At 48.7% G+C, this 26,884-nt stretch overlaps 1 protein-coding gene across 18 annotated transcripts in view; it reads left to right on the forward strand.

Annotated features, from left to right (window-relative positions):
• The window catches only part of eys (eyes shut homolog), a 3,376,609-nt gene that overhangs the window by 2,248,812 nt on the left and 1,100,913 nt on the right, over nt 1-26,884 (forward strand). For all 18 annotated transcript variants that reach the window (XM_038800705.1, XM_038800706.1, XM_038800712.1 and 15 more), the window contains one exon: nt 18,143-18,314. In XM_038800705.1, coding sequence (XP_038656633.1) covers nt 18,143-18,314 — 172 coding nt within the window. The remainder of the gene's footprint in view (nt 1-18,142; nt 18,315-26,884) is intronic.

The raw sequence follows: 26,884 nt of genomic DNA on the forward strand, positions 1-26,884 counted from the left end.
CGTTAAGGTGAGGCCGGGACATTCAGAGAGAGATGTCAGTGTCACTCCAGCAGGTCCATAGCTGCTTGGAGGAGCCCCAGAGGCTACGGGCGCAGATGTCACCAGCAATGAGTGGCACAGAGGCCAACACTGCTAGGGTGATGACTGCAGTGTCGAGCCTGATGCATGACGTCGACACCATTAGTGAAGGTGTCCAAGGCAGAGCCCAGTCGGGGACGGCCATGGCTGAGGCTCTCGGCAGAATGTCTGCCTCGCTGGGGGATGTAACCCAGTACAAGAGTGACCTTGAGGTGCTGCGGGACATGTGTCACTGTCAGATGGGTATGGCCGAGGCACTGGGGAGCTTGCCCCAATCACAGGTGGGCATGGCCGAGGCACTGGGGAGCTTGCCCCAGTGGCAGGTGCCATGGCCGAGACACTGCGGAGCTTGCCCCAGTCGCAGGTGGCCATGGCCGAGGTGCTGCGGAGCTTGCCCCAGTCACAGGTGGGCATGGCCGAGGCACTGAAGAGCTTGCCCCAGTCGCAGGTGGGCATGGCCGAGGCACTGCGGAGCTTGCCCCAGTCGCAGGTGGGCATGGCCGAGGCACTGCGGAGCTTGTCCCAGTGGCAGGTGGCCATGGCCGAGGCACTGCGGAGCTTGCCCCAGTCACAGGTGGCCATGGCCGAGGCACTGCGGAGCTTGCCCCAATCACAGGTGGCCATGGCCGAGGCACTGCGGAGCTTGCCCCAGTCACAGGTGGGCATGGCCGAGGCACTGCGGAGCTTGCCCCAGTCGCAGGTGGCCATGGCCGAGGCACTGCGGAGCTTGCCCCAGTCACAGGTGGGCATGGCCGAGGCACTGCGGAGCTTGCCCCAGTCGCAGGTGGGCATGGCCGAGGCACTGCGGAGCTTGCCCCAGTCGCAGGTGGGCATGACCGAGGTACTGCGGAGCTTGCCCCAGTCGCAGGTGGGCATGACCGAGGTACTGCGGAGCTTGCCCCAGTCGCAGGTGGGTATGGCCGAGGCACTGCGGAGCTTGCCCCAGTCGCAGGTGGGCATGGCCGAGGTACTGCGGAGCTTGCCCCAGTCGCAGGTGGGTATGGCCGAGGCACTGCGGAGCTTGTCCCAGTCGCAGGTGGGTATGGCCGAGGCACTGCGGAGCTTGACCCGGTCAATGGGGGATTTGTCCCAGTCGCTGAGGAACATCGCTGAGGCCATCGACACCATGGCGCAGACATTGGGGAACTGCTAGGACTGGCAGAGCCACGTGATGCAGGGGCAGTCGGGTTCAAACTAGCTGCCCCTCCATCCCCAGGGTCCTTTGGGCACTGATTGCAAGGAGGGGGCACTGAGTGCTAACCCGGACCCGTCCAATGGGGTGGAGACGGTGGCCACCAGCACTGCCAGGTTCCACCCCTCTGTTGAGGCAAATCACGGGGTCAGCACACGGGACAGGGCGACACGGCTGTGCATGTGCCATCGGCAAGTCAGCTGGGGCCCTCCGGCCTCAGAGCCCTCAGAGGACGTCCGTCAGGGGCATCGCAGGCCATGGGATGAGGTAAGGAGCTGGCTGCCTCTGGAGGATACCAAGTAGTGGTAGAGCTGGAAGGACCAAACACATCAAGGATCACTGAAGGCACCGAGGAGGGGAGAGGTAGGAGGTTAGGTGGGGTGGAGGTTGGGAGTTTAGGGGGGGCATGGGGGAGGCACCATCGGGAGAGTGGGGACTTGCATTGAACAATAAACATCCTTGTGCACAACAAGTAGCATGCCTCCGTCACTTTCTTCCGCAATGCATCACCGTGTGCAGGTGATGGGTATGAACGAGCACTCAGCAAACAGGGGTCAGACTATGGCATAGATTGAGGAGCACCAGTGTTCAGCTCTCTGTGGGTTATCATCACACTTGGTAGTGACTCGCTGACAATGCCGACAGTCTGAACACCCTGCAGTGACGTGACACCTACCCTGGAAGGGTTGGAAATGAGGGTGGATAAGGTTGCAGTGACAGGCCAGGCCATCTCCTAGGTAAAGCAGGTGGGTATGAGGGCCTCCCTGGTCCTCTGGGTTTGCCGGAACATCGCCTCTGCCGCCTGTCCTGCATTCTCCGGCTGGCCCTCAGGTTCCTCCCCGGCTTCATCCTCCTGCTGGTCCGGCACCTCCTCATCAACCTCGTTCTCCTTGTCTTCATCCACCGCCTTCTCCTCCCCCTCCTCGTAGGTGGCCACATGTTCCTCCAGCACGTTGCCCCGCTGCTGCACAAGGTTGTGGAGAACACAGCAGTCCACAACAAAGCGGCCGACCCTCAGAGGTTGTACTGCAAGCCACCACCGGAGTGGTCGAGGCATCGGAACCACACCTCGAGGAGCCCGGAGCATCGCTCAGTGACAGCCCCGGTGGCTGCATGGGCCGCATTGTACCGGGTCTCCTTTTCGGTCTCCGGCCTCCGTACAGGCATCATTAGCCGGGTCCTCAGCGGATACCCCTTATCCCCCAAGAGTCAGCCACCCATCCTGGGGTAGTTCTCAAAGAGGGCAGGGATGACCGATTGCCCCAAGATGTAGCTGTTGTGCGCACTCCCCGGGAAGTATGCACACATCTTCATCCAGTGATCGCACACGAGCTGGATGTTGAGGGTGTCGATCCCCTTGCTGTTAACATAGGGCGCCCTCAGATGGCCCGGTGAGCTCAGGGCGACGAGAGTGGCATTTATGACCCCCTGGACCTGGGGCATCCCGGCGATGTCAGAGAATCCTGCAGCCCGGACATCTTGCTGAGCCTGGTTCATGTCAGAGACGATGTAGACTTCCGAAGTTTGAATGCACGTATTTATCCAAAGCAGATGAATAGTGAAAGGAAAGGTTGAAATCCTGGAGGTGGATCATTGGTGAAGGCAACCGAGAGAAAATTTGAAAGTGTGTTCTTTGAGAACGAAGTTTAGAAACTCTCGTATAAAAGCCGGGCTTCCAGCAAACCAGTTGGCTCACAGTGCCTCGAGCACCTGGGAAGATTTGATGTAGAATCTACTTAAGTTGTTTTGGGTGGCATCTGTCACTTGGTTTCGGAGTGTGGTGTGTCAGACCACATTTCACCTATTGGTTTATAAGGACTGTGTACTTATCGAGAATATTCGCTTATGAGATACATATTGCAACTTTTGTTATCCTTTCAAATCTATATATATCTGTAAAGGTATAGCTGGGGCAAAGGAGTAGTGCATTGTAGTTAACCTTCTCTTGTTTAATAAATATTTTCTCCTTTTGTCAAAAGCTAAACAAAAAATGAAAGTTAGGATTTGTTGAGGTGGATTCAACTCTGGGACCTGACTGTCCTGTAATAACTTCATCTGGGATCATAGTAGACTAATTTAATAGCTCCTTCAAAACCAGCAGAGGCATAATGGGCCAAATCAGCTCCTTTTGCACAGTGTCATTCTATGTATGATGTAAGACACAAACTTAGTGATTTAAAGGAACTAACACCCAGAATATGACAGAGTCATCCAGACTCAAGACGCTAGCTCCCTCTTGTCTCCACAGATGCTGTCAGATCTGCTGAGATTGTCCAGTACTTTCTGTTTAACCCAGAATATGATACTGTAAGTGAGTTAAGAAATTATAATATTACAGTTTGACATCTGATACTAGCCACTTCCAATGCTTTGATTAACTTCAGGCTATATTTCTTGTCTTAAGGGAGCTATATTTCCCACCTTAGCAGCACTTTATATTACACTGTTGTTACGCCGATGGAGAAAGAAAACCTGGAGTCATATACGGAAATGTTGTAACCGAAAGGACCTGAGTTCTATATTTTTTAAATGGACAAGGCACAGAGAAGATGGTTGATCAATGCACCATTAGCCACTGACAGAAATTGCTGCCCCTACAGAAAAATGGGACACCCTCCTGTGCTTCATGTAAGAAGGTACATGTAACAACATTCCAAGCATGATTGCCATCTCTGAAAATGACGATCACATCTCGATGTCCCTGGCTATAATGGCCGAGACAGATGAATAAATACCAGTGCCCCCTTAGAATATGCATCTGGGGATTAAAGGCTTGCCTGCCAAGGGCATTCCTCTGTGATTCTGCCATTCTTTGATTCTGCCTCTCCTTCTCTCGGTCTGCCTATCAGTCTGTGTGTGTGCTGAGAAATGGCAGCTGAAAGTCATACACACTGAATGTATTACAGTGACCAGGACAGGGCCTGCAAAGTATTCCAGCTGTCAAAACAGCTGCAATCTCTGTATCGAACTACAGGAGTCTGAACTGAAGAATCAACTATTTGTCAGCAGAAGCAAACTATGCCAAAATCCATTTGTCATGGTGCAACTCATCTTCATTGACTCCTCACAATTCAAGGACTTCCATATAACTTTTTATTTATATTTATTTCCAATCGTATGAATGTGTTTTACCATTTCTCCTTACTCATTTTAGTATTTAATAAACTTGCTCTGAACTCAAGAGAGCCAGGTTGAATTGGCTTTTTTTCACATGTACATGTTGTGTCTGGGAAAGATACCCAAGGGGAACGGAATCTTGGTTAGATTAAACCTTTGGTGCTACCAGCAGAGAGTTCAATAAAGACACAGGCAGTCCTCCCTCCCCATTGGCTGTGTGACAATTATGGAATATCGCAGTCAGACACTGACAAATCGAGGGGTCACGCCCAGATCAACAACCTTTGGGAAACCCAGCAGGGAACTGGTTGGAATACTGTTTAGTATTCTACCATTGTAGAACAGAATGTCATCTAATTTTTCAGGAGCAATGCAACTGGATGACCTACTGGTGTTCGATTAGCAAGAAAAATACACTACATTTTAACAATGAAACGCAGAGGAACATAACTTGCATGCACTTTTGCTGCAGAAAGTACAATTAATTTTATAGTTGTGGTGATATACATCACTGTAGATACACAAGGGGTTAATGTAAGTACACGTAAACTAGCTAGACACTAGAGGGGGCACCAGAGACATGACACACAGACACTCAACCAATAGGTCAGTTAGATAGGACACGGTCTATGGGCATTCACAATACACACAGAGGTGACACTACCACAGGGGAGCATTACACCAACCCATATATAAAGGACACAGCACACATAATCTTCCTCTTTCCAGTGGAGACACTCAGTGAGTATAGACACAGGGTTGATTCAATATCACACCCGCCACGTGGATTGTAGCAGACTGGTTCGTCAGTCTGAGTAGCTATAGAAGGATTAACAGTAGTGGTGAACCCGAGTAGGAGAATTGTAAATAGTTCAGTAAACGTGTTGAAGTTATCTCCACGTCGTAACCTTCCTTTGTCAGAGTGTACATCAAGGAAGGCGCTTATGCTATGCCAAGAGCATAACAAGACATGGTACCAGTGAGTAACTGTCTCAACCCATATAGCTATAACTCAGCAGACAGTGACAACCAGCAACAACACCCAGGCAAGATGATCGAGATCCTGGTTCCACAGTGGCTCAAGTGCCACAGCAATCTCCGCGAAAACTGGCGGGCATTCCGGCAAAAGTTTGAGATCTTCCTGGTAGCAGCCAACCTACAAGACGTGGCCGATGCTGAAAAGACAGAGCTTCTGCTCACCATCGCCGGTGCCAGAGCAGAAGAAATCTTTAAAACGTTCAAGTTCTCCAACGGGCAAAACAGGAGCGACTTCCAGACAGTCCTGGACAAATTCGAGGAAAACACAATCAAACCAACAGAAAACGGTAAGAGAGGTGCCAGTGCTTACCACGAGGCCGAGTTCACGGAGCAGAGAACGACAATTCTGATCGGCGGCCATCTTTGTAAAGGCACTGCACATGCGCAGTTGCGTGAGAAGCGCACAGAACGGGAAGGTCCGTTTGCGCATGCACGAGAAGCCGCACATGTGCAATTGCGGAAACGGCCCCCAGTACAGGAACAACGAGCTTCCTATGACTGACGTCACACGCTTCGTGAAATGTGCCAAAATGTCCCAAAAGGGGAAATGCCCCAAAACTCAAAAAACATTTCTTAAAGCCGTAAAACAAGATTCTTTCACCTGGAACGACAGCACAATGCCTGACATTCGACCAGCAGCTGAAAGTAACCTCTGCAGAACCCTGCAACAAGCAGTTAGCACCGCCCAAAGAGATGATACAGTCCTTGAAGACTATGACTCAGACCTTGAATTCTTCTTTGGACATTTGGAGCCCAATGCCAGTTCCGAAACAAAACGTGATGATATAGTCTTGGAAGACTCAGACGAAGCTTTCACCTTGGGAGGATACCCCAGTACCAAATCCAAACCACAACTAGACGTGTTGTACATTCAAGACCCCGATGACGAGTTCTTCGGATTTGAGGATCTTCAGCCCAGCATATACAACATCCCGACTCGTGAGTGCAAGATTATGCTGCGGCCTGACACCGAGAGACAGAGAGTGGTACAAGCCCACAGAGAGTGGCCTGCTGCCACACAGACAGTGGTCCATGCACCACGAAGGGTCCCAGCCTCCACACAGAAAGTGATGAAAAACTCTACAGCGAAACAACTGCACGTCCCACACAAGAAGTGACTCCAGTGACACAAGCCTCCACAGCGAGCTCGTGGACAGACTCCACGTTAGAAGCAACGCAAGACTCCAAAGCGCAGTCCTTGCATGAACAAGACCATGAGGGTCTAGCAACCTTCTCTGAGCAACCAGCAGCAGACGATGCAAGTCTGCCACGCTCAAGTGAACAACAGAAAGACTATGACAGTCTGCCATGCTCCAGTGAACAGCAAGACGACTATGACTGTGTACCACGCTCCAAAGAACAACAAAGTGACTATGATCGTCCACCCAGATTGTTTGCGCCATGATGTACCATCAATTGTACGCGAGGCGAGTGATTTACCAAAGTCTGGCTTTAATTGACTAGAACACAGCTCTGCGATCGTCTACAATGGAAAGGGACGATCGTCAGGCGTCTGACCATTTATACCTCGTTAATAGAGGCGTGGTTAACTCAGCCTCTCGGCCAATCGGTCGAGAGGCACATGACCGACCAGGGCCAATGGTAAGCCGACGTTCTGGCCCAATGGCAGACGAGTATGCAGATCATATCACCACACGCCACAAGAAGACTCTGACAGTATACCCAGCTCAAGTAAACAACAAGAAGCTACAGAGGCTGTACTCACTGTATGTGAGACAAGTGACGACGAAAGCGATGAAAGACTCAACAGCGAGACAACTGCACGTCTCCACACAAGAAGTGACTCCAGTGACACAAGCCTCCACAGCGAGCTCGTGGACAGACTCCACGATAGAAGAAACGCAAGACTCCACACCGCAGTCCTTGCATGAACAAGAAGTGACTCGAGTGACACAAGCCTCCCACTTCCCATACAAGATGTGCAATGTGACAGACCTCAGCTAGTGTGTACAGAGGCACTCAACAATCACAGAGAGACTACTGGTGACTCCGGTGACACCACGTTGCTTCAAACCTCATTCACTCGAGCCTCTCCACAAGCAAATGCATTCCTGAATGTTTTCACTCCTGATGGGGAGCATCAAGAAATCTCAGCCGACTCCAGTGAACCTGCTATGACTCCGGACGGGGAGCATCGACAAACCACAACTGACTCAGGTGACACAGACCAGACTCCTGACGGAGAGCATCAACAAACCAACACTGACTTAGGTGAAACAGACCAGACTCAAGATGGGGAGAAACCAAACGCCAAAGGTGATTCATGTAAGCCGGACATGACTCCAGACGGGGAGTGCCGCAAACTCAGTGACAGTACGCTCAAGGTGACAGCAGATGCCACAGAGCACACTGACACGAGTAACTGTGTGAAGGACTCGTATTATCCACAGAGTGTGGTCCTTCAGTGCAGCAAACATGGCAACAAAACCAAGCAACACAACATCACAACCTATGAAAACCATATCAAAGACAACTACACGACGCGTACCAAAGGCAATATCGTCGACAGCAAGCACGACAAAGCCTACACCAATGGAACTTCGACTGGTACGACATGATACAACTCTGCCCATGAGGGACACTTACTGCTCAGCTCAGTGCAATGGCGGACCATGGCAGGACGATGCATCTTCCCAATTCACGTGTGCTGCACTACCAACAGGCAACCTGGCTTTCAGGGCAGATGCCATCCAACATCGCTATCACAAGCATCGAAAAAAAGACTCCAAATCAGACAACAAAGTGATTTGACCACTTCTTGGTTCCTTATGCACAGGGACACTGATGGCGTTCACAAGGACATGCCACCATATAAATCACCAACTCACCAACCCAACAGGAAAGACATTCGACCATGATAATTGATGGGTTTTGGACTCACACATATGATTTGGACTTATTGTTTAGTGATCACTGTTATCGTGACTTGTACAGAGCATCGATATCTACCTGTTTTTTGTTCCATTTTCTTTAAGTGTACAGAAAATATATAACACGAAAAAAGGGGGGATATGGTGATATGCATCACTAGATACACAAGGGGTTAATGTAAGTACAAGTAAACTAGCAAGACAGTAGAGGGAGCACCAGAGACATGACACACAGACACTCAGCCAATAGGTCAGTAAGATAGGACAGGACCAATGGGCATTCACGATACACACAGAGGTGACACTACCACAGGGGGGCATTACACCAACCCATATATAAAGGGCACAGCACATGATCTTCCTCTTTCCAGTGGAGACACTGTGAGTATAGACACAGGGTTGATTCAATAACACCCACCACGTGGATTGTTTCAGACTGATTCGTCAGTCTGAGTAGCTATAGAAGGATTAACAGTCGAGGCGAACCGAGTAGGAGAATTGTAAATAGTTCGATAAACGTGTTGAAGTTATCTCCACGTCTGAACCTTCCTTTGTCAGAGTGCACATCAAGGAAGCCGCTTGTGCTATGCCAAGAGCATAACAAGACAATAGTAACAAAGCCCATGGCTGTGCAGGGCCCCCTATCGGCAGCCGGAGCTTTGAGGACCATTCCGGGGCCCTGCAAGCCCCCTTCAAAACGGAGAATCACTCTGGGCTTTCTCCAAGACAGTCCAGAGTGATTCGCGCCCATTATCTCGCGAGTGTGGGGACGTAGCCCCATTTTCACAGAATTCCGTCCACCTGATCATTGGCAGCTATGCTTTCAGCCAGCTAATTGCCAAACCCCCCCTCTAAAGCTCCCAAGGCTTCAGGAAATTTCAAAATACCTTCTTAAACTGGGCTGGTTTAGCAAGGGGCTAGTTTAGCACAGGGCTAAATCGCTGGCTTTGAAAGCAGACCAAGGCAGGCCAGCAGCGTTGGTTCAATTCCCGTACCAGCCTTCCCGAATAGGCACCGGGATATGGCGACTAGGGGCTTTTCACAGCAACTTCATTTGAAGCCTACTTGTGACAATAAGCGATTTTCATTTCATTTTCATTTTCAGCAGCCCCACGTTTCTTAGCAACATTGTTGACATCCGTGATCTGATATTATTTGTTTATTCTGTCATGGGATGTGGGCATCACTGGCAAGGCCAGCATTTGTTGCCCATCCCAAAGTGCCCTTGAACTGAGTGGCTTGTTCGGCCATTTGAGAGGGGCATTTCAGAGTCAACCACATTGCTGTGAATCGGGAGTCACATGTAGGCCAGGCTGGGTTGGACGGCAGATTCCCTTCCCTGAAGGACATGTGTGAACCCGATAGATTTTACAACAATCAATGAAGGTTTGATGGTCACCTTTACTAAGACTACCTTTACGTTCCACATTTATTAATTGAATTTAAATTGCACTAGCTGCCATGGTGGTATTTGACCCAAGCCCCCAGCACATTGGCCTGAGTCTCGGAATACTAGTCAACGAATCACTTCAGTTTGATGAATTTTAAGCTTTCATATTTCTTGCAATATGCTTTTACTAAATTGATCCTGTACAAAATCTTTATTTTGAACAGTGTTCCCATTAGCTCTGAAATCTATTTGTAATCTGTCGATATTGCTAAATGTAAAATTTATCTCTTATCAGAGATGTCTTTTTTTTACTAGATTGATGTTGTCTAATTGTGTTATTAATAGTATTTTAAAATGTAGTTGCGGGTAATGAAGGGGGAATTAAATGACAGATCATCAATAAGCAGCAGTTTCTTCCAATATAAATATTATTAATGGGAGAAATGTCTGTCTACTTTATTAGTCCTTATTCTGATGCTCTCACCCTTCAATTGTCCAAGATCATTGATTGGTGTTCCTTTCATTCAAATATTTCTACGGCCTTGTCCATCCCTCCGTCACTTCGAGATCTCTGTGCTCCCCCAATTCCTCTCCTGTGTGTATCCCTGATTTCCATCACTCCACCATCAGCATTGGTTGCTGAGCCCATAATCTTTGCGATTTTCTCCCTAAACCTTTCCCCCTCTCTGCAACTCTCTCCTCCTTTAAGTCACTCATTAAAATCTATCTTCTCTTGCCAAGCATTTTTTTAACCAGTCCTAATATGCAGTATCACAATTTACTTTGATAATCTCTCCTGTGGTCATGGGTGCCTTTGCAATGTTGGTGTAAATTAGTGATATTCAGTAGATTTGTGGCTCTCTATCACTTTGCTAAGTGGTCCTTTGTCCTGTGTGAAACCGTGCACTTTGACAAAGTTGCTTGAACCCAGCTGCATTGATACCGCATGCTTTCTAAGAGGTCACTGGGTGACATTTGGAACAGGAAATGTATCTGTCTTAAGAGCTATAGAATGAAGGGATGGGTAACAAAGAGCAAAAACACTGATGAAAATCTGAAATGAAATAAGACAATGCTGAAAAATTCTCAGCTAGCCAGGCAGCAACTGTAAAGAAAAGATAACAGAGTTAATACGTGTTTCAGATCTGTGATCTACCATCAGATTTCAGGTAATTGACCTGTAAACTAAAAATTCACTCTCATCAAGTTCCACTATTCCTCTTGAGTCAGCTGCAATTTGTGGAGCCCAACAAATTAGATTCCATTACAAACTTAAAAGTGGACATCCCATTCCCGTACAGGCATGTCAGAAGGTTCCAGAAGCAGTCCAGAAGATCAGAAGCGCACAACAGCACCCTGATGGAGCACAAAGCTGCCCCTGCAGAGGTCAAAAGAAAAATGTATCTTCTCCCCACAGGCATTAGCAAGCTATTTTCAGAAAAGTCATTCATCTCCTTTGGGGAATCATCGTGTTTTAACTCTTCTTCGGGAAATTTATCAGGATGATGAGAGTTCCACTGTGTTTAGAAGGCTCAGGTCGCCTGGCAACCTTCCGAGGCGTGCTCAAAATGTCGGCCTCGTTGCAGAATACGGGTAAGGGAACTGACAGGGAGAACATTTCAGATCCAGGTTCTGAAGTATCTTCCTATTCCATCCGAAATCGGGGAGTCTCCTTGTGGTGAATGCGATTCACACGGTGTTATAAGTTACCAATGTCACTCTGTTCCCATTGTATATATGTACTGATATTGTAAGTGCAGTTGCACTACCTGACCACCAGGGGGAGTAGCTCTGGGAGTACTCGAGAGTTTGTACTGGGCTTCCCCCCCTTGGCTCCGCCCAGAACTCCTCCCCCTGGAGTTGCTGTATAAAGATCCGTGCCAGAGTCAGCCAGCCAGTTCATCGAAAGTTCAACGGCTAATAGGCTGGCTCTGTTGGAATATATTAAAACCGCTATTCTAATTCTACAAGCACGTGTCCGTAGAATTGATGGTTCCATCAATTTAATATGCTTACGAAACTGTCGAAGTAAATCATGGAAGCAGCCCTCAAGCCCGGACGCCTAGAACTCGACCAGCAGGATGCAGAGGCTAAAGAAATTTTTTCCCACTGGCTGAGATGTTTTAAGGCCTACCTGGCAGAAGCCAGCACTGCTGGAACAACGGAGGAACAAAATCTCAGCCTACTGCATGCGAGGGTAAGCCACAGAATCTCCACACAGCTAAATCCGGCCGGTTCTTACGCCGCAGCGCTGGCGATATTGGACAAAATGTACGTTAGGCCCATTAACGAGGCTTATGCATGCCACGTGTTTACGACGCGCCGTCAGCGGCCTATAGAAATGCTAGCCGAATTTGTACGTGAACTGAACAATCTCTCTAATAACTGTAATTATTAAGCTGTTACCGCGGCTGAACATAGGGAGCTTGCTGTGCGGGATATTTTCGTAGCGGGCCTTAGATCGAACTATGTGCGCCAAAGACTGCTAGAAAAGGGGGCCCAGGATTTAGATACTACTGTGGAGGCTGCTACCACTATGAAAGACCTTCCGCAGCCTCACCACGTTTCCCGCGGACCCCGCGACCTCATCGTGGGCCCCCGACTAACAACCCCCCCAGGCCTGTGCCGCACGGCCCCCCAGCTACCGCGCTGCCAAAGCCAGTTACTCTGCTGCTCCAGCCAGCTACTCAGCTGTTCCAGCCAGCTACTCAGCTGCTCCAGCCTGCCATTTCTGTGGCAAAAGCCAGCACCCGCGGCAGCACTGCCCAGCCCGATCAGCGACCTGCAGCAGCTGCGGGAAGAAAGGCCATTATGCCAGAGTGTGCCTCGCGAAAAGGGCCCCAGTTTCTAACTCCCCAGTAGAGAGAACAAATCGCTCCCAGCACCAGCGGGCCCGCGGGGCCCGATACGCCACGACCTACGCCCTGACTCCGCCCCCTCCTGCCACGTGCGATCCATGGGGGCCGCCATCTTAGAACATAGAACATAGAACATAGGACAGTACAGCACAGAACAGGCCCTTCGGCCCTCGATGTTGTGCCGAGCAATGATCACCCCACTTAAACCCACGTATCCACCCTATACCCATAACCCAACAACCCCCCCCCTTAACCTTACTTTTTAGGACACTAAGGGCAATTTAGCATGGCCAATCCACCTAACCCGCACATCTTTGGACTGTGGGAGGAAACCGGAGCCCCCGGAGGAAACCCACGCACACACGGGGAGGACGTGCAGACTCCGCACAGACAGTGACCCAGCCGGGAATCGAACCTGGGACTCTGGAGCTATGAAGCATTTATGCTAACCACCATGCTACCGTGCTGCCCAGACCCCCACCATGGCAAACCCCCACCATGCCGCCGGCCATGTGCGACTCATGGGGGCCGCCATCTTGGACGCCATCTTCCTCGCCGCTCACTACGTGCGACCCACGGGCCCCATCTGCATCTCCATTCTCAGATAGCTCATCAGAAGACTACGACTTCCCGGGCACTCATCACGCGGCCCGCAACTCAGCGCAGCGATCCTGCATCAAGCTCGCCAGAACGTACCGGCATCTACTCGACTGGACGCCCACTCGGAAGACTACGACTTCCCTGGGCACCCATCACGTGGCCCGCAACTCAACCGCGGTCACCCTAGATCAATCCCGCCCCAAGCACCTACGAAGTTCGATGGCGGAGGTCCAGATCAACGGGTACAGCACGCCATGCCTCTTTGACTCCGGGTGCACCGAGAGCTTCATACACCCAGAGCTGGCACGACGCTGTTCGCTTCCTATTTTTCCTGTGAGCCAAACTTTCACCCTCGCTTCGGGCTCCCACTCAGTCCAAATCCAAGGATGCACCGTCGCTACGCTCACAATTCGAGGTGCTAGTTATTCAAAATTTAAACTTTATGTCCTGCCTGACCTCTGCGCGCCACTCTTATTAGGCCTGGATTTCCAGTGCAACCTCAAGAGTCTCACCCTCAGCTTCTGCGGGCCTCTGCCCCCACTCACTATCTGCAGCCTAGCCATGCTGCGCATCTCCCCCCCCCCCGCCTCTCTTCGCCAATCTCACTCCAGATTGCAAACCAGTAGCCACCCGCAGCAGGCGATACAGCCTACAGGATAGGGTCTTTATCCGATCGGTAGTCCGACGGCTGCTCTGTGAGGGGATCATAGAGGCCAGTAATAGTCCCTGGAGAGCTCAGGTGGTGGTCGACAAGACCGGGGGAAAATTTTGCATGGTCGTCAACTATAGTCAGACCATAAATCGCTTTACACTCCTAGATGTATATTCGCTCCCCAGAATTGCAGACATGGTTAATCAGATCGCCTAATATCAGCTATTTTCCACGGTGGATCTGAAGTCTGCATACCACCAGCTCCCAATCCACCTGGAGGACCGCCACCACAAGGCGTTCGAGGCCAATGGCCGCCTCTTCCATTTCCTCCGGGTTCCCTTCGGCGTCACTAACGGGGTTTCGGTGTTCCAACGAGCAATGGACCGAATGGTAGACCAGTACGGGCTGCAGGCCACGTTTCCGTATCTGGACAATGTTACCATCTGCGGCTATGACCAGCAGGACCACGATGCCAACCTCCACCGTTTTCTCCAAATGGCACAGGAATTAAATCTCACTTATAACTAGGAGAAATACGTTTTCCGCACAAACAGACTGGCCATCTTCGGCTACGTCGTGGAGAACGGAGTTCTGGGCCCAGACCCGGACCGTATGCTCCCTCTCCCTCATTGCCCCAAGGCCCTCAAACGGTGCTTGGGGTTCTTTTCATACTACGCCCAGTGGGTCCCTCAATATGCGGACAAAGCCCGCCCACTCTTTAAGGCCACACGATTTCCCCTGTCTGCTGAGGCGCGCCAGGCCTTCAGCTGCATCAAGGAGGACATCGTCAAAGCAGCCATGCTTTGGATGAATCCAGTCCCTTTCAGGTTGAGAGCGACGCCTCAGAGGTAGCTCTAGCAGCCACTTTAAATCAGGCAGGGAGGCCCGTTGCATTTTTCTCCCGTACCCTATCCGCTTCAGAACTCCGACACTCCTCAGTCGAGAAGGAAGCACAAGCTATCGTGGAGGCAGTTCGTCACTGGAGGCACTACCTCGCAGGTAAGAGGTTCACCCTCATCACAGACCAACAATCAGTTGCCTTTATGTTTGACAACTCGCAAAGGGGCAAAATAAAAAACGATAAAATCCTTCGGTGGAGGATCGAACTCTCCACCTATAGTTACGATATTAAATATCGACCGGGGAAGCTCAACGAGCCCTCGGATGCCCTATCCCGCGGGACATGCGCCAGCGCGCAGATCAGCCATTTGAAAGCCATCCACGATGACCTCTGCCATGCAGGGGTCACCTGGCTCGCCCACTACATCAGAGCCCGAATCCTGCCTTTCTCCAACGAGGATGTAAAAGCGGTCATCAGGGACTGCCCGATCTGTGCAGATTGCAAACCGCACTTCAATAGACCAGACAGGGCCCACCTGGTCAATGCTTCTAGACCTTTTGAACGCCTTGTGATCGATTTCAAAGGGCCACTCCCCTCCACGAACAAGAACATTTATTTCCTCAACATCATAGCCGAGTTCTCTCTATTCCCTTTTGCCATTCCGTGCCCCGACATGACCTCCCACACAGTCATTAGGGCCCTGCATAGTGTCTTCACCCTGTTTGGTTTCCCCAGCTACGTGCACAGCGACCGGGGTTCGTCCTTTATGAGCGGCGAGCTGCGTCAGTACCTGCTCGACAAGGGCATCGCCTCGAGCAGGACTACCAGCTACAACCCCAGGGGGAACGGGCAAGTGGAGAGGGAGAACGCGACGGTCTGGAAGACCGTCCTACTGACCCTCCGGTCTAGAAAACTCCAAGTCTCCCAATGGCAAGAAGCCCTCCCAGACGCGCTCCACGCAATTAGATCCCTCCTCTGTACAGCGACAAATCAAACCCCTCACGAGCGGCTCTTCATTTTTTCTAGGGGCACTACCACGGGAGGTCTCACTTCCGCCGTGGCTGAGGACACCTGGCCCGGTTCTCCTGAGAAAGCACGTCAGGGCGCACAAACCCTTGTTGAAAAGGTGCGCCTCCTCCATTCCAACCCACAGTACGCGTTTGTGGAGTTCCCGGATGGTCGCCAGGAGACAGTAACTCTTCGGGACCCTAACTCTTCAGGCCCCCCCTACCCCCACTGAGGAACCCATTACCCCGTTCCCTATGCTGCCGCCTCCTTGCGCCCCCGATCCTGCAGGCTCGCCCCACCTGTTCCACGCGCCAGCACCAGCCCGCCCCCAGCGCCCCCAGTCGCCGGTCGAGCCAGAGGTGTATGAAGTTTGGACGAGACCCGCCCTCGTCTGCCATCGTACCCCAGCTCTCAACACCCACCCAGCCACCGCAAGAGGCTGCAACCCCGGTGCTCCGTAGATGCAACGAACAATTTGGCCACCGGACAGACTAACTCTGTGAGCCACCCCCCCTGCCGGACTTGATTTTTTTCACAGGGGGTGAATGTGGTGAATGAGATTCACACGGTGTTATAAGTTACCAATGTCACTCTGTCCCCATTGTATATATGTACCGATATTGTAAGTGCAGTTGCACTACCTGACCACCGGGGGAGTAGCTCTGGGAGTACTCGAGAGATTGTACTGGGCTCCCCCTTGGCTCCGCCCAGAACTCCTCCCCCTGGAGCTGCTGTATAAAGATCCGTGCCACAGGGCCAGCCAGCCAGTTCATCGAAAGTTCAACGGCTAATAGGCTGGCTCTGTTGGAAGTATATTAAAACCGCTATTCTAATCCTACAAGCACGTGTCCGTAGAATTGATGGTTCCATCACTCCTTTTCCTCTCTCAGAATTTATTCCCCTTGTGCCCCACCCCCAACCACCTTACCCCACCCAGTAGGTTTTGTACGGTTTCCCCAGTTGAAGTAACACAGGCCAAGTCCAAACCTCTGAATTACCTGCTTCAGAGGACTTATTGCTGCAGAGTCGTTATCCTTGGCACCTGATGCATGATCGTAATCCCAGGAACTCTGGCCCAGGGAAGTGCAGAGGGAGCCCATTAGTGGGGGCGAAATCCCAGGAACATCGAGGTCTTTCCAAAGGAGTAGGCCACTGTCAGGGATACTTGGGGCGAAGAGTTTTGGCAATGTATTCCCTGATTTTAAGTTTTTAACCCCATCGTGACCCTCTGAGTGATGGGGTGTTGGTATCGACTCTTCTGTTATTGGTATGCCCATCAGAAATGAAAACTCAGCACGATCTTTCAAGGCTGGATATTTTACTGACAAAATGGAGAAGAGGCAAATCCTCTGTCGCATTCCAAGGACCAGCCAGTTCTTGAGCCCCAATTTTACACAGTTAGCTCTGAGCTAATAAGCAGGACTAAGGCCGAAGACCACAATAGGTTGGACAATAATAAACTATGAGGGAATGCAGGTGGGCCAACAGAAGATAAACTGGAAAAAGCAGAGGGACACAAAAACTGTAAATCTTTCAAAGGGAAAATCAATCAAGATCAAGAGAAATGTATTCCACTAAAAGGCAAAATCAGGTCAACTACTTGTGGGGCCAAGTGGATGAATAAAAAAACTAAAGAGAAAATTGAATTAAAAAAAGACAGATAGGAAGTAAGTGGTCAGAAATGTCACGTATCCTTGAATAATCAAGTCCTAGACTGGGTCACCATGCAGCCATGTCTCTGTACTGGCTATCAGATCACACAGATTTACTTCTATATGATGTGATAATTAATTTGTCCATTTTGCTTGGAATTCTACATGCAGATAAACAGCCTTTAGATCTGTCTTTTTACTATTTATGCAACATCTAGCCTTATCTTCACTCTTAAGTTCGTACACTCTGTCCCTTCCTGCCATGCTCCAATTTACCATTGCCCTTATTGCTCTCTTGCTGTGTCCTCTCTCTAATTTATCACATCTTCACTCAGTTGATCCCTCACCCCCACTATTTAATATAAAGCCCTTTCTATTTCCCTCTTTATACAACTCACCAGAGCACTGATCTCAGCATGGTTCAGAAGAAGACAGTCCAAAGGATACAGCATCCACTTTTCCCACAATGGTTCCAGCCCCCCATGAATCTAAATCAATTTTCCCCATACCTGTCTCTGAGCCATGCATTAAATTTCAAATCGTATTTATCCAACAGTTGCTTGTGACTAAGGTATATTATCAGAAATTATTACCTTTGAGGTTCTGCTTATTTTATATGATATCCTTATGTTACTTTTATTATATTATTTTCACATTTTTTCAACAACATCTATATATTTGCGTTTGGGTAATGCCCATTCTCACTAACTTGAAAAATAATGTTGCTGTCTTGTTTCTCAAACACTTGCACAAGCAGGCTGAACTGAATCTGTTGGTGGACTAACTTGAAGCAGAGCTGAAATGCCCGTGTTTTCTCTTTTTCAGGTCTCAGATGTGAGGTTAATATTAATGACTGTGCGGCTGCTCCATGCTACAATAAGGGAACCTGCATTGACGCTATCAGTGGCTACAGCTGTATCTGTTTGAAAGGATTTGCTGGAATGAAGTGTGAACATAATGTAGATGAGTGCGCGTCCAACCCTTGTCTCCATGGCATGTAAGTTCGATAATGATAAGGTTTTCAGCAGTTACAGTGGCATGGTTTTCAAGAAACAACATCCTGTTACTAAATTGAATGGGAGGACCATTCCTGTACTGCACCATTACTTCAACTCAAAAGTTCATTGTTGAGAGTAGCTATTCTGCGATGGGAATATATTTTTTAGCTGCACTTCAAAATGATTTCATTGACTATCAAGCATGTTGGGACAGTGGTGTTGGTCGTTACAATTTGGAGTCCTTCCCTTCCTAAATAACTATCATAGAATCATAGAATTTACAGTGCAGAAGGAGGCCATTCGGCCCATCGAGTCTACACCAGCTCTTAGAAAGAGTACCCTCCACCCTATCTCCATAACCCAGTAACCCCAATTCACCTTTTTGGACACTATGGGCAATTTATCATGGCCAATCCACCTAACCTGCATATGTGGGAGGAAACGCAGACATGGGGAGAATGTCAGACTCCGCACAGACAGTGACCCAAGCTGGGAATCGAACCTGGGCCCCTGGAACTGTGAAGCAACTGTGCTAACCACTGTGCTACCATGCTGCCGTATCCTGGGGTAGAGTTTCCGCTTTGGGTGCAGTTGGCAACTCTGGTACTAATTGGCACTCAATTACAAATTGAGCCAATATTGACAGGTATTTTTTCTTTACACAACAGCCACCTGCTCATCCCCCCCCTCTCCCCTGCCCCCTCCCCTGCCCCCTCCAACGCCTGCACACCTCATTTTGGCCTATATTATTTTAGAAATGTTTTTATTGGGTTTTTGAACAAAGTATATTTACCATTATGTACACAGAATAAAAAATATATGTACATCCATAGAAGAGAAGGGAACACGCACAATAAACAAAACAAAAAAAACAAAAAAATTAGAATAAAATAACTGGTAGGGTATTATGCATTAGCTCAACAACAGCAACTCTATACAAAGAACAAAGAAAAGTACAGCACAGGAACAGGCCCTTCGGCCTTCAAAGCGCGTGCCTACCATACTGCCCGTCTAAACTAAAATTTACTGCATTTCTGGGATCCGTATCCCTCTATTCCCATTCTATTCATATATTTGTCAAGATGCCCCTCAATCATCACTATCGTCCCACCTTCCACCACCTCCTCCGGCAGTGAGTTCCAGGCACCCACTACCCACTGTGTAAAAAACTTGCCTCGTACATCTCCTCTAAACCTTGCCCCTCGCACCTTAAACCTATGCACCCGAGTAATTGACTCCTCTAACCTGGGAAAAAGCCTCTGACTATCCACTCTGTCTATGCCCCTCATAATTTGATAGACCTCTATCAGGTCGCCCCTCAACCTCCGTCATTCTAGTGAGAACAAACCGAGTTTATCCAACCTCTCCTTGTAGCTAATGGCCTCCATACCAGGCAACATCCTGGTAAATCCCTTCTGCACCCTCTCTAAAGCCTCCACCTCTTTCTGGTAGTATGGCGACCAGAATTGAACACTATACTCCAAGTGTGGCCTAACTAACGTTCTACAGCTGCAACATGATTTGCCAATTTTTATACTCAATGTCCTGGCCAATGAAGGCAAGCATGCCATATGCCTTCTTGACTACCTTCTCCACCTGTGTTGCCCCTTTCAATGACCTGTGGACCTGTACACCTAGATCTCTCTGACTGTCAATACTCTTGAGGGTTCTACCATTCACTGCATATTCCCTACCTGAATTAGATCTTCCAAAATGCATTACCTCACATTTGCCAGATTAAACTCCATCTGCCAGCTCTCCGCCCAAGTCTCCAAACGATCTAAATCCTGCTGTATCCTCAACAGTCTTCATTGCTATCCACAATTCCACCAACCTTTGTGTCATCTGCAAACTTATTAATCAGACCAGTTACATTTTCCTCCAAATCATTTATATGTACTACAAACAGCAATGGTCCCAGCACTGATCCCTGTGGAACACCACTAGTCACAGCCCTCCAATCAGAAAAGCACCCTTCCATTGCTACTCTCTGCCTTCTATGACCTAGCCAGTTGTGTATCCATCTTGCCAGCTCACCCCGATCCCGTGTGACTTCACCTTTTGTACCAGTCTGCCGTGAGGGACTTTGTCAAAGGCCTTACTGAAGTCCATGTAGACAAAATTCCTACCTGCATCAATCATCTTTACGACCTCCTCAAAAGTTAGTGAGACATGACCTCCCCTTCAGAAAACCGTGCTGCCTCTCACTAATACACTTGGCAATATTATTTTTAACACATAAGTAGGCATCTGTTTGTGGGGGGAGGGGGGGATGAAACTGGGGAGGTACATATACATTTTGGCACCGGGGAAACAATTACAGAACAATTACAGAGGGCAATAAGTGAATGGATCTGGTGTTGGTGTTGTCACTTGCTTCTTCCAGATGGTTTTCGCTGTCGTTGTCGTCTCGCGTTCACCTCCGCTTCAGCCGTTCATCCTGTCTTTCTCCCGTATTTTCCTTGCTCTCTGTTCCTCTAGCTGCCAAATTTGTTATCGTTTCCCGTGCCCTCCTGCCGGCTGTCATTCCCTTGCCTCCCCCCCTCCTCTGTGGTTCCCCTCTATTGTTCCCTGTCTCGTCCCCTTCTCTCCCCCCCTACTTCTGCCACCTTCCTCCCCTCCCCTTCTCCTGTGGTTCACCTCTCTTTTCTCTTAGGCCTAGCTGTTACCCCCCCCCCCCCCCCCCCCCCCCCCCCCCCCCCGGTCTATCCCTTCCTCTACCGCCTCGGCTATTTTCCCCTGATTCTTGGATGCCTGGCTACTCATCTGCTTGTTCGTTGGCCACAAAAAGGTCCTGGAACAATTGGATGAATGGCTCCCACGTTCTGTGGAAGCCGTCGTCTGACCCTCGGATGGCGAATTCGATTTCCTCCATTTGGAGGGATTCCAAGAGGTCGGACAGCCAGTCTGCAGCTTTGGGTGGTGCTGCTGACCGCCAGCCGAACAGGATTCTACGGCGGGCAATCAGGGAGGCAAAGGCAAGGGCGTCCCCCCTCCTCCCCAGGAATAGATCTGGCTGGTCTATTTTAGTATTATTTGGCTGATTTTAAACAAGACTTGAGCCTGAAAGTAGTTTGAACATCTCTGCTGCCAGATCTGTTCTGCCAAATCCATGACATGTTTGGATGGAAGTCAATCATTTTTCACCTTTGCCACCTCCTCCCTATCTATCTTCAACCTCAGCTTCATACAGTCAACATACATTGCTTGAAGCAATATTGCTCATTAAGAAATTATTTAAGATCAGAAATGATTCTCAGAGGGTAGATAGAGAGAGAGAAATTATTTCCTCTGGTGGGGAAGTCCAGAAAAAGGGGGTGAGACTTGGAAATGATGTTTTGCTGATGCTGTTTGTCATTTTTATAAATGACCTAGAGGAGGGCGCAGAAGGATGGGTGAGTAAATTTGCAGACGACACTAAAGTCGGTGGAGTTGTAGACAGTGCGGAAGGATGTTGCAGGTTACAGAGGGACATAGATAAGCTGCAGAGCTGGGCTGAGAGGTGGCAAATGGAGTTTAATGTGGAGAAGTGTGAGGTGATTCACTTTGGAAAGAATAACAGGAATGCGGAATATTTGGCTAATGGTAAAATTCTTGGTAGTGTGGATGAGCAGAGGGATCTCGGTGTCCATGTACATAGATCCCTGAAAGTTGCCACCCAGGTTGATAGGGTTGTGAAGAAGGCCTATGGTGTGTTGGCCTTTATTGGTAGAGGGATTGAGTTCCGGAGCCATGAGGTTATGATGCAGCTGTACCAAACTCTGGTACGGCCGCATTTGGAGTATTGCGTACAGTTCTGGTCGCCTCATTATAGGAAAGACGTGGAAGCTTTGGAACGGGTGCAGAGGAGATTTACCAGGATGTTGCCTGGTATGGAGGGAAAATCTTATGAGGAAAGGCTGATGGACTTGAGGTTGTTTTCGTTAGAGAGAAGAAGGTTAAGAGGTGACTTAATAGAGGCATACAAAATGATCAGAGGGTTAGATAGGGTGGACAGCGAGAGCCTTCTCCCGCGGATGGAGGTGGCTAGCACGAGGGGACATAGCCTTAAATTGAGGGGTAATAGATATAGGACAGAGGTCAGAGGTGGGTTTTTTACGCAAAGAGTGGTGAGGCCGTGGAATGCCCTACCTGCAACAGTAGTGAACTCGCCAACATTGAGGGCATTTAAAAATTTATTGGACAAGCATATGGATGATAAGGGCATAGTGTAGATTAGATGGCCATTAGTTTTTTTTTCCATGTCGGTGCAACATCGAGGGCCGAAGGGCCTGTACTGCGCTGTATCGTTCTATGTTCTATGTTCTATGTTCTATGGTTGATATCATGAAATAGTTCTTGATAAAAATGAGAGTGGAAAACTGGAACTCTCTCCCCACAAAAAAATGTGAAAGCATGGGTATCAACTGAAAATTTCAAAGGTGAGATAGATTGTTGGTAAGAAAGGGTATGAAGGGTTACTGAAGGAAGTCAGAGTTATGAAATGGATCAGTCATGACCTGATGGAATAGTGAACAAACTGAATGGCTTCCTCCTGTTCTGAGGTTAAAATAGCCTGATGTAGACTGTGCCTTCGACCTCACAAGTATCCCTTGTGCTCGAGTGACCTTCTTTGGTTTATTTGCGAAGGTTAAGATGTGATTAAATTGGGAAGGCTCTCCAATTCAATTCAAATCAAAGCAAGGGAAGCTGAACTTGATCTCCAGTCGAAGCCTTCTCCGAGTCTTGGAAGCTCCATAACTTATACTTAACATTTTCATTTCAACAATACTGCAGACCTTCAACATCAACACCAGCAACTGATAATTTTTTATTTGTTCTACCTGTAATGTGATAAACCATCACAAGTGGCTTCATGAGAACGATTCTCAAACAATGTTTGACACCAAGTCATGTGATGGGATAATAGAATGGATGACCGTACGTTTGGTCAATACACATTTTAAGGATCTTATTCAAGAAGGAGAGAGAGCGGGAGAGTCAGAGAGGTTTATGGAGGGAATAATAGAGCTGAGGGCTCAGTCAGATGAGACCAGTGGTGGAGTGATGGAAATTGGAAATGCTCGAAGCCAGGCCTAACAAGCAACCTATTAATTTATTGCCTGTAACTTCCTGGTTCCCCAGCAGCAGATCTGGGCAACTCCACCCCCACCAATGTCCACAGCTAGTGCCAAAAAAAGGTGGAGTATCCTCCTTCACTCTGCTCCATTTGCCCTTCGTCACTGGAGCCACGGATGCTCTTTGCTTCTTGAGTCTCACAGCCTGAGTCTGGAAAGTCAAGGAAGACAGGTGCTTTACAGTTTAACCCCAGGTAAGTTGGTATGGAATGGTTGATTGTCATTCCGAGGAAGTTGCATACCCATGGCAAAAGGTTTCCACTTAGTACACAGTCAGTAATCTGGGCGCTATCTGCTCAAAATAATTTTTCTCAAGTTTTCACTACAATATATTTGCATATATATTGCATAGTGGGCAGCACGGTAGCACAGTGTTTACCACTGTTGCTTCACAGCACCACAGTCCCGGATTCGATTCCCGCTTGGGCCACTGTCTGTGCGGATTCTGCTCATTCTCTTTGCGTCTGTGTGGGTTTCCTGTGGGTGCTCCAGTTTCTTCCCATAAGTCCCGAAAGACGTGCTTGTTCGGTGAATTGGACGTCCTGAATTCTCCCTCAGTGCACTCGAACGGGCGCCGGAGTCTGGCGACTAGGGGATTTTCACAGTAACTTCATTACAGTGTTAATATAACCCTACCTGTGACACTAATAAAGATTATAATTATTATATTGTAGAACATTAATTCTTCCATGAACCTGCAGTGTCAGGCAGAATTTCAGAAGGAATTAACAAAACCTCTTGCATTAAAACATATTCCTTGATTATATTTATGATTAGTAGTCTGGTACAATTTTAATACAGCTGAAAATGGATTTATCACAAAGATAAGCGTATTTAATCAATAGTTTCAATCCACTTGTGACTAACCAGGTTTTAAATTACTGAAATTGGCTTTTCAAAGCTATATTTGCAAGCGATAGTACTCCATAAATTAAAAACAAGCCTTTAAAAGCTTTTGAAACAAGTCTATTCGTGTCTTAGCTTATTTTTAGGTGCATACATTTTTTGCAAATGATAAGAACGTGTGGTTTGCAAATGGATGGAATCAATAGTGAATAATTCAATCTGGGGGGGGGGGGGGTGGGGATAGGGGATGGTGGGCAGGGAAAATTTGCAGTATCGTGTTTATTAAACTAGGTCAAATTATTGTGGAAACTCGATTTGCACTGGATTTAATTTTATGCTTAGATTTCCACAACCTTTTGATTCGGATCGTCCAATGGTAAACAAATTGGGCTGAAAACAGTCAGCTCAAGGAAAGTGAAATTCCAAACTTACATGGTTAAGTTTACTACAATGAAGTTCGAATATGTGGTTAGGATTTCGAGAGTTTTCCTGCATCAAAAACCATTTCCCCTCAGTTGTGTTCATGAAACAGCGTTATGCCTTTCAGCATTTTGCTTTTGTTTCATGATAAATGTGCAAGTGTCTTGTGTTAATTCTCTGGTGTATATTCGTCGTAAAGATACTTTCTCTTTTTATTCAAGGCAATAATTCAAAGTATGGCAGATACAGTATATTGATACAAGCTGTTCTTTATTTTACGTTCATTAGCAGGAGGATGTTTTCAATAAATGGGGATTAATTAGGTTTTAATGCAGCTGAAAGCAGTACTTAAACTGCTGATATAATTGATAAGTAGAAATGAGCTGACAAGTTTGAGCAGTCTTCAATTCCAGTCTTAATTAATATTTTAAACAAGACTCATAACAATTTTATTTTATCCAAAAAAAAATGTTTCCTCTCAGGTGCCAGCAATTTTGTCAAGGCTGTCATTACAACTGCTTCATGAAAAAAATGACTTTCAGAACCTCCGCACTTTCTGAAGTGTTGTCACAGTTGTTGGGGGGCCTCACGGTAGCATGGTGGTTAGCATCAATGCTTCACAGCTCCAGGGTCCCAGGTTCGATTCCCGGCTGGGTCACTGTCTGTGTGGAGTCTGCACGTCCTCCCCGTGTGTGCGTGGGTTTCCTCCGGGTGCTCCGGTTTCCTCCCACAGTCCAAAGATGTGCGGGTTAGGTGGATTGGCCACGCTAAAATTGCCCGTAGTGTAAGGTTAATGGGGGGATTGTTGGGTTATGGGTATACTGGTTACGTGGGTTTAAGTAGGGTGATCATTGCTCGGCACAACATCGAGGGCCGAAGGGCCTGTTCTGTGCTGTACTGTTCTATGTTCTATGTTGTATTGGAGGGAAGTGCAACATCCAATTTGGAAGATCGCATGAGCAGTAATCTTCTAATGACCAGTTAACGTATTTTTCAGAGTTGACAGGGGTTCACATTGGCCTGGACAGCAGAGCAAATTCCCCATCCATCCCTCAAATAGTGCCAAGTCATCTTTTCTGTCTATCTTGGCATTCATGACATCCATCTTTTGATGATATCCCCCCTTTAAGGGGCCAGTTTAGATCAGTTGGCTAGACAGCTGGTTGTGATGCAAGGTCAACAAAGCAGGTTCAAATCCCGTACCAGCTGAGGTTATTCATGATGGCCTTGTCTTCTCAACCTTGCCCCTCACCTGAGGTGTGGTGATCCTCAGGTTAAATCACCACCAGTCAGCTCTCCCCCTCAAAGGGGAAAGCAGCCTATGGTCACCTGGGACTTTGGCAACTTTACCTTACTTTTTGATGTATAAACCCCTCCAGGCAGGTCATTCAAATTCCCTGCAACACCAGGTTAAAGTCCAACAGGTGTGTTTCGAATCAGTAGCTTTTGGAGCGCAACTCCTTCCTCAGGTGATGAAGAAGCTGCGCTCCGAAAGCGAGTGATTCGAAACAAATCGGTAGGACTTTAACCTGCTATTGTAAGACTTCTTACTGTGCACACCCCAGTCCAACGCCGGCATCTCCACATCATTCAAATTCCCTTTCTGGCTCCCATTTTAGTTGACACAGTTGAAACATATAGGGCGAAATTCTCCCAAAACGGGAGAAATCGTCAAACTGCCGTAAAACCCGGGCGGGTTTTACGGCATCGCGCCCCTTCCCGACGGGGGACCGATTCTGGTCCCCCGTCGGGGCTAGCAGCCCGACGTCGGAGGCCCCGACAAGTCGGGCTTAACGAAAATCGTTAAGCCCGCTTGTCGGACTTAGCGCCGGCTGACGCGTCATATGACGTCAGCCGCGCATGCGCAGGTGGGAAGACTCCACCCGCGCATGCGCGGGTGACGTCATCGCGTTTTTGCGCGAAACCCGCGCATGCGCGGTCCGGGTTGCCCCTCAGCCGCCCCGCGTATTGATACTGCGGGGCGGCGGAAGGACAAATAGTGCGCGGGCATCGGGCCCGCTGCCCGCGATCGGTGGGCACCGATCGCGGGCCCATGGCACCCTTGGCACGGCCGTGGTACTGCCGTGCCAATCGGTGCCATGGTTATTTTTTTCCAGGTGGTCACGACGTTTTTACGAATGGCAGGACCAGGTGTGTTTGCCGTTCGTAAAAAGGTCGTAAAGGGC

Source organism: Scyliorhinus canicula, chromosome 6 (assembly GCF_902713615.1).
Source record: "Scyliorhinus canicula chromosome 6, sScyCan1.1, whole genome shotgun sequence".
NCBI classification, from domain to species: Eukaryota; Metazoa; Chordata; class Chondrichthyes; order Carcharhiniformes; family Scyliorhinidae; genus Scyliorhinus; species Scyliorhinus canicula.